Raw genomic sequence first — 8,517 nt, 5'->3', positions numbered from 1 at the left:
GGGGAAAGTTAGTGAACCGATCCTGGGGAAAGTTAGTGAACCGGTCCTGGGGAAATGAGCGGAGCGTATGCAGGACTGCTTTAAAGTGGTTCTACTCAACCGCGTCCCAAAGTTTCCCCAAATCCACCGCAGTTAGGGAAATAGAAGAATGACAAATGGCTGTCATCTTCAGCGGTGGATGTGAAGACAGGGACACACGAGCACAGCAGTGCAAAGAGCAAAGAGACTGCTATACAGACCGATTACAGGCAGTACGTGATTAGCAAACAAGATAACAACATGCTAAGACAACAGTGGCCTAGCGGTCTAAGCGCCCCACATACAGAGGCTACAGTCCTTGTCGCAGGGTTCGCCGGTTCGATTACAGACCGGTCGACCATTTCCTGCATGTCTTTCCCCACTCTCTACTCCCCACATTTCCTGTCTCTCTTCAGCTGTCCTATCAAATTAAAATAAAGGCAAAAAAAAAATTAAGAAGGTTTGTCTGGATTTGGATTACTGGAGGCTTTAAACATACAGAGCAATTTATAACAGACTCAATGATCACTGTCATATGAACAGTGCAGCGACATATCTTTTGCAACCTTGCAACAGTAGGCGGTGGAGAGAAGCACTCTGAAACTGAGGTCATGGGCGCTGTCAGGACAATGAACTCTGTTAGTGGACACTGACCCTAATGTAAGAAAACACTCACACATTAATACTCCCAACGGATACAAATCACAAGTATGAATACTTTAGTCTGGAGTGATTTTAGTCTCTTCTGATTCAAGAGCAACAAACACATTTTAGACAAGAACCTGAGTTTATGCCACACAATGAACCTAAAAACAACACGTCTCTTTTATAACCTGAATTATAAATCTGTTAAATCTGTAGCTTGCAAGTAGAACACTGAAATTTAAGAGAATATTTGACGTGAGTTTGTAGCTAGATGCTAATATCTGTCAGCTTGCCATTGGGGTTGAAACTAGATCAATGATTGTCACTTTCCCCGCCTCGGCCATTTGCTGCATGTCTTCCACATATCCTGTATAAATAATGGACGTAGTCTCCGTGACGTCACCTATCATCGACAGGGGCCAAATTTGAAATGCTGAACTCTTACTAACTTCTGTCGAGCTATTGTGAGGTAAAGAGGCGGGTCTTAAGCCTTTTTTGCTAACAGCTACAGTGTTCCCGCCTGTCAGTCAAGTCAGCTGTGCCTCTCATAATTGAAAACTTATAATCTTAATATCTACTAAACTGACGTGTTATGAGAAAATCCCCCCCCCCCCCCCTTCAGCTGTCCACCCCCCAAAAAGCTCCAAATATATAACTTTATAGGAAGTTACAATTCATTATATTCACATGCAGGCCATTTTCCTGTGATATCACACTCGGGATGTGATGCTCTCATATTAAGGTTAAGGTTCTAACGCTTCTGTTTACCTTATTCAGCGATGTTCACAATTAATAGACTATCGATTAATTGATTGTGAAGAACTTACTCGAACACATTTTTTTGTTTTGCTTTTCTATCAAGTGGAACAAACATCATGTGGTCTCATATTTGGTTCAGCTACCAGGGAGGTGTTTTAAGTTTAAAGCATGTTTGGATGTGAATCAGCTGACTGAAGGTGTTGCTCACTGTGGAGACACTCAGCTGGGGGCTGCGGCTGAGTGACAGGTCTCCATGAGCGCTTTTTTTCTCCGCCGCTGGACTGATTCTGACCCGGTTGCGCTCCCGGCTGACACCTGACCACATTCACATGCTTATTTTTATCAATAAGAACGAGTAGACAGAAAACTGGACACTGTGAGTCTGAAACATGTTTCTGTTCAGTTCCCTTGTTGAAGTCTGAGCCTTCACTTTTATGACTGTATGTCCTCAGAGAGTATGAGCCTGCTCCACATGTTGATATTCAGCGTGTTTAACATTTTGAACGCCTCAATACGATCCATAGCAATTCAATACTGTCAGTTATATACATTGTGTTGTGAAGGAAAACTTGATTCAGGGGTAAAAATGCATTTGGCATTGTTTTTGACATGGAAAACATTTACGTCTTTTAATGATTAATCCATAATTGATCATTAAAATTTCCAAAGATTGATCACGGAAAACACTTGAAATTTACATCCCTACTATGGAAGCTAGCCTAGTTAGCCTAAAAACAAGGTGGCCGAACTGACCGAGGCCCTCTGTGGGCAATGCACCTAACTTGTAATGCAACCACACTCCAAAAGTTTCCCTTTAGAGGAGAAAGAGAAATCTGGAGGGACATAAAGACTTCTAAGAGACCGCTAGCCAATTAGTCATACATGCTGAGATGTTGTCTTCTTTATGAGTTTGGGCCGAAAAGTTAGGGAAATATAAATGATATGTGATCTGATGTTCCTTCAGACTTTTAATATTGATCATGATTAATCAGATTCTCTTCCCATTTTCAGTCCTTGAACACAGCACGACATCAGAACAGTGTCTGAATATTTCATATTGAGCGTAAAGTCAGAGGAGGACGGCTGCTGTCTGAATACAGGGATCACTTTCTCAGCTGGTCTGCACAGAGCTAAGACCTCCAATGATCTCCAGCCTCAGACCTGGACTCGCTGATACCAAGTCTAAAACCACAGACACCAGTCCCGACAACACACTGTGTAACCATCACATGTTCATCACACATGGATGGTCCTCTTGAGTTTGGTCCTCATTAATAAGACAAATCTTTGTGTGCTCCTCTTTTTTTTTCTCCATAATAAGTAATACATTAACATCTTGGTGGACTGAGCATGTCAGGGTGTGCAGCGTCGAAACAGTCCAGTCTTCAGGGACCAGTCTATGAACAGAAGACCTTTTGTTGAGGTGTTCTGGTTGCTGTTTATGATCTCAGATATCATCATGTTTGATCGTACACTGTCTGTTTGCAGACTGAAGTGTTCTACAGCTTCTTATCGATCTGTATAAACAGAAATCTGCATTTTAAGGCAGATAACAATTTGATTTAAAAAAACAATCCAACCTGTAGATGCTTCTCTTAAGTCCATCTTGTGTCTCGAGCTGCAGACGGACTGTAAACAAAGTCTAGAAGACACAGAAAAGAAAGTCCTAGCACAGAGATCCTTTATCGTGTCTCTAAACTGCTGCCGGCTGCACCTGAAGATACAAAAAGAGGAATGTATTTGACGAGTGTTCAGAGAGTCACCATGGATGTGTCTGAACCAAGTCTCAGACGTAGGCAGAGTCACTGGACTGCGTGCGTGCAAAGCTCGGCATGCTCATCCTGGGCAGGTCCTTGTTCCTGATCTCATAGATGGATTTCCTGCGAGCCTGCACACCTCTCACGGCCGCCTTTATCTTCCTCCAGCCCAGGTGGTTCAGCTCGGCCAGGTTGAAGACCACGCAGATCCCGCTGACGGCAAACATGAAGACCAGGAACACGGTCTTCTCCGTGGGTCTGGAAACATAACACTCCACGTCTTTAATGCACGGGTATCGATCGCACTCGTACACTGCTGGCACGTTAAACCCATACAGGAAGTACTGACCCACCAGGAACCCAATCTCCAGGGCGTTCCTGAATACCACCTGGATGATGTAGAACCTGGAGATGCCCTCCTGTCTTCTCATCTTAGACTTTGTGGTCCTGAGGGGAAGGTTTGGGATGTCTTTGACCTCCAGGCAGTCGGGCTCTGCCTCCTTGGTGGAGTTCTCGGTGTTCTGCAGAACTCCATTCACGATGGTGTTCTTGATCTTCTTGTCATTCCTCTTTGGGTCCAGGTCTTTGTCAAGGGTCAGGAAGGCAGTGGAGAATCGGCGCTCCTTGTTCTTGGCGGACTGGTGGACAGAGTATGTGATGAAGCAGAGGGAGGGGCAGCACACCATGATGATCTGGAACACCCAGTACCTGATGTGGGAGATGGGGAAGGCCTGGTCATAGCAGGCCTGGTTACAGCCGGGCTGTAGGGTGTTACACACGAACATTGACTGTTCATCGTTATACACGGTCTCTCCAACGATGGCCACGATCAGGATCCTGAAGATCACCACCACGGTCAGCAGGATCCTGGAGGAACCACACAGAGAAGTATAGTAGTAAATCACTGTTTTTAAGCTAATGTTAGCTTAGCATTGATGCTCACGAACCCTTTTGAGACACCTGATCTTGGTCTCTAATGAAGAGCACTCCTCATCACAAAGTCAGAATCAATGTTTGTTATATTTATATCAGAGCTGTCTGCATTAACTCGTCATGATATATTGTCCAACATTATGTCTTCTTTTTTTAACTGCTTGCTATTTTTGTCCCTCTAAGCACACCGTAGTTAAGCTGTCACAGCATCTTCCTGCTTCCTGCTGCTGCCATGATGGAAAATAACTTCATCATATTTTCAATGGCACACTTCATTTAAAAAAACTCCAGACGGCTCAGCTGACAGGTCTAAATTAATCTGCACTTTGTGTCGAAAGGGAATTAAAACACCAGTCTTTGAGTTTGAGCTAGCAGCTACGAGCTATGCATGCTTAGCTGCTTAGGTGCTGCTGATCAGACTGATGTCAGCGGGTCAGCGAGTATGTGAATCACTACAGACCTCTGGATGAAATTACACTGATCAAGTTAACTAAAGTACCTGTCACATTGGCGGGACCTGACTGCAGCCAAATATCCTGCTGTGGAAGCCATTCATTGACTGATATGTTGGAATGAGCCAAGTGAAGCTAGCTAATCTTCCTCTTGTGCTACATCTCACTGTACTCCTGTGGTTTCAGATAAAGGGTTTCTGTTTATTCTTGGTTTCTCTAAGTAAATCATTGCTCAGTGATGACTGACTCAACCTTATTTTCCTCAGTTTTCATTTGATCTAACAGAGCTATGTTGTGTTTGTTAGCTTTGCTCTCCTGCATGTTTCTTATTGTGTAAGAATAAGACATTAAAAACTGTCTCCTCCCTCTGAGTCGTGGTTTCAGAGCACACTGCTGCAGCATTTGTTTCAATAATCTAATAGTCAAGATCATAAAGTACATTTCTTTCTTCTTTCATTATTTGCTCCTCAGAGCAGAACAAAAACTTTGGATGACGCTGTTTTCAGCCACAACACTCCAAGAGGATATAACATCCTTCTGGAGGATCTGGAGATATTGAGACTTTTAAAATCAATGAAAAACAAATCTGACTTTTATGTAGGCTTTTTAATTTTGTAATTTTTTGTATAACTTTGTTTAATTGATCATTTTAGATTTACTTTAATATTCTATTTGTACTATTATATTTTTATTATTTTATTACTTATTCTTATTGCTATTTTAGTGTTTTTATTTATCTTAGACCTTTATCTTTACTGTTTTTGTCTTAGCTATTTATTTTAAATCTTTTATTTACTTTTTTTTTTAACTATTTCTTTTTGTTGTTTATTTATATACATTGTATTGCAATTGGTATACAAGAGGTCTCAACTTCTATTTCTGCTTCATGTTTAGTCATGATATATTAGATTTTGTATTTATTTTTCAGTCGCTATAAAGTACTTCGAATTGCATTTGATTAGTATGGAAAGTGCTCTATAAATAAAGCTTGATTGATTGATTGATTGATTGATTGATTGATTGATTGATTGATTGATTGATTGATTGATTGATTGATTTCATTGCATTCCTTTGATTTCCCAATCAAGACACTTGTAAGAATGACTTTTTGACATTAATAAGGACTTGAAAGATAAGCTAAATAATCCTTTATTGATCCTTGGGGAGATAGATTTTTTGCAGCAACATGGACATTGTAGCAGAGAGTCACACAATAAGAATGGTAAGGGGAGATCTTATCATCTTATGATTTTTACAGATTGCCTCTTAGCATTTTAACATTTGATTCTGGTTTATTTTGCTGTATTTACTTCTAGTGTAGCATCGTCTTTTATTGGTTTAATATTTTATTCTTTTATTATTTAGTAATTTTTTTTTTTTTTAATTCAAAATTTTCCTTTTATTGTGCAAGAAATGTACTCTACAAGAAGGGAGTGAACAATTAATAGGTAAACAGAATAAAAAATAAAAAATGCATGAGTATGCACAGCATAAAGAACAAACAGACTAACAAGTAATTATCTCCTTCATTCACAGCTCTTTTCTACATAGCTAGTTCTAAATATTGTGTGCTTCTGTAAATACTTTATTATAATCTTATTTTATTTCATTTCATGTTTTTTTTGTTCGTTTTTCTATCTTATATACTTATATACTCTAATTTTATTTTATTCATTCTTCTATTCATATTTTCACTTTCTAACATACTGTGTATAAGAGCTCTGGAAGAAAAAGAAAGCAAAAAAAAACAATTAAGGTTTATACAAAATAGAGTAGGAATAACAAAAAATAAGCACTGAAAAAGGGAAATAATACAAATTTTGTATGTTTTATTATCTTAATATTTTTTTTATTTAGGTGACTTTAATATTCTATGTTGAGTTTTAAAATTGTATTAATCTCCAGTGTTTTTCATTAAGATATCACAACAGTTTCCTCAGTTTGTCAGCAACTTATTTTTTAAATTATTATTATTATTATTATTATTATTATTATTATTATTATTATTATTATACAGTATTAATTAGTATTATCATAATACAGTATGATTATTATTATTATTATTATTATTATTATTATTATTATTATTATACAGTAGTAATTAGTGTTATCATAATACAGTATGATTATTATTATTATCATTATTATACAGTATCATTATTATTATTATACAGTATTATTATTATTATTATTATTATCATCATTATTATTATTATTATATACTGTATAATTATTTATCATTATTATTATGATTATTATTATTATTATTATTATACAGTATTATTTTTAATCGTATTATTATCATTATACGGTATTATTATCATTATTATTATTATTATTATTATTATTATTATTATTATTATTATTTTAAATATCATATTCTTAACCTTTAGTGCTTTACAAATAAAGTCTGATTGACTGAGTCTGAAGAGAATCTCTCTGTTTTATCTAATCAATAAAAACATCTTTGTCGTCCGAATGTTTTTGTGTTTTTAAAGTTGGTATCATGCGTTGAGTCTTCATTCTCTCAGTTTGTTGCTCCCAGTGTTGATACTAACCAGTATCATAATTAAAACTTAAAGGAGGAACACAAAATACTAAATGGAACCAGAAGGCATAAAATTATTATAAAGGAATTTTAGTTTTGAACTAAAAATAAAACTCAAGTGAAACCAGGAAAAGCTCTTTGATGAAGTTCTTAGAAGGATGAAAATAAACCTCCTGCTCCTCAGCTGAACTAATCTCCCCGGACAGATCATTCACAGTAAACACCGTCCTCTTTAGTTGTCATATGACACGTGTCGGCTCATACGGGTCTGACATGAAGCTGGAGGAAGCCTGTGAGAGCTTTGGAAGAGGTTGGTAAGATCTTCAATTTGAACTCATGCTGGGAGTGTGAAGAGGAAAACAGCCTGGCAGCTGAAATACAATGATCAAGAGCCTCCTTGAACCCTTGAATCCTTGAATCCTTGAACCCTTGAGTGCTTGCATATTGTCCTGCGGTGGTGTTTCACTCAGACCAGGTTTCTGATTCACCCTCAAACATTCAAACTCCTGACCCCTCTCTAGTGTTCAAGAAGCTCTAGTTCTCTCTGTTTCTCCATCCTGGTCTGTTTTGAATCTGGACTCTGACCCTCCTTTAACAGAACCGCACACGTGTCTCTCTCACCTGCCGATCATGGTGGAGTGCTGCTGGACCGCCGCCTCCAGGAGCCGCTCCAGGATGGTCCACTCCCCCATGGCTGATCATCCGGAGTCGGTCCACCTCACCGAGAAAAACACAGGAAAAATAAATCCAAATGTTCGGAGCGTGTGTGAGTGTGTGTGAGCGCTCCAGCAGCCTCCACTCACTGCAGCTCACTGAGAGTGTGTGTGAGCTCCTGTGTGTGCAGCTCAGTGATAATCCAGCTTTAAGTAGACTCCTCTGCGTCACACACACACACACACACACACACACACACACACACACACACACACACACACGCACACTCACACACACACACACACACACACACACACACACACACACACACACACACACACAGGGAGGAGACACACACAGAAACACGTCATCCATTCATCCATCTAAACTCATTCATTCATTGGAACACATCAGTATCTCATCCATCATCCATCCACCGCTGCACTCAGCGCTGCAAAAAGAAACACTTTGATTATAAATTGAATTCTCCCCGTCCTGTTTCATATTTATAACCATGAAGGTTTGAATCATTCTGACCCATCAACAGACAACAAACACATGTATGTTCAGTGTTTGGAGGTGGTCTTACTGCTATACATAAGAAGTGGGCGTGGCCACGGTGACATCACTGCCTGTTCTGTGGACTAATCCTCCTGAATGGTGGACACACATTGTTGAATCTTGCCTCAGCAGTGACCTGTTAATCCCAGGTATCCCCCGTCTACAACCTTGCCTGCTCTCTGTCTGCTCC

General features: G+C 39.1%; 1 protein-coding gene across 2 annotated transcripts; it reads right to left on the bottom strand.

Moving 5' to 3' along the window:
• Positions 1-2,094: 2,094 nt before the first annotated feature.
• On the bottom strand, positions 2,095-7,826 carry gjd2b (gap junction protein delta 2b). Of its 2 annotated transcripts, none has more exons than XM_034699543.1 (2): positions 7,734-7,826; positions 2,095-4,046 (listed from the first exon to the last, which is right to left on the bottom strand). In XM_034699543.1, the coding sequence occupies exons 1-2, from the start codon at positions 7,802-7,804 to the stop codon at positions 3,209-3,211; spliced, it is 909 nt and encodes a 302-aa protein (XP_034555434.1). In that variant the 5' UTR covers positions 7,805-7,826; the 3' UTR covers positions 2,095-3,208. The 2 variants fall into 2 exon arrangements, with proteins under 2 accessions (XP_034555434.1, XP_034555435.1); XM_034699544.1 differs by having other exon boundaries at positions 2,095-3,887; positions 7,734-7,804.
• Between the last annotated feature and the right edge of the window lie 691 nt (positions 7,827-8,517).

Source organism: Notolabrus celidotus, chromosome 13, assembly GCF_009762535.1.
Source record: "Notolabrus celidotus isolate fNotCel1 chromosome 13, fNotCel1.pri, whole genome shotgun sequence".
Classification (NCBI taxonomy): Eukaryota; Metazoa; Chordata; class Actinopteri; order Labriformes; family Labridae; genus Notolabrus; species Notolabrus celidotus.
This window is presented reverse-complemented; position numbering and strand designations above follow the sequence as displayed.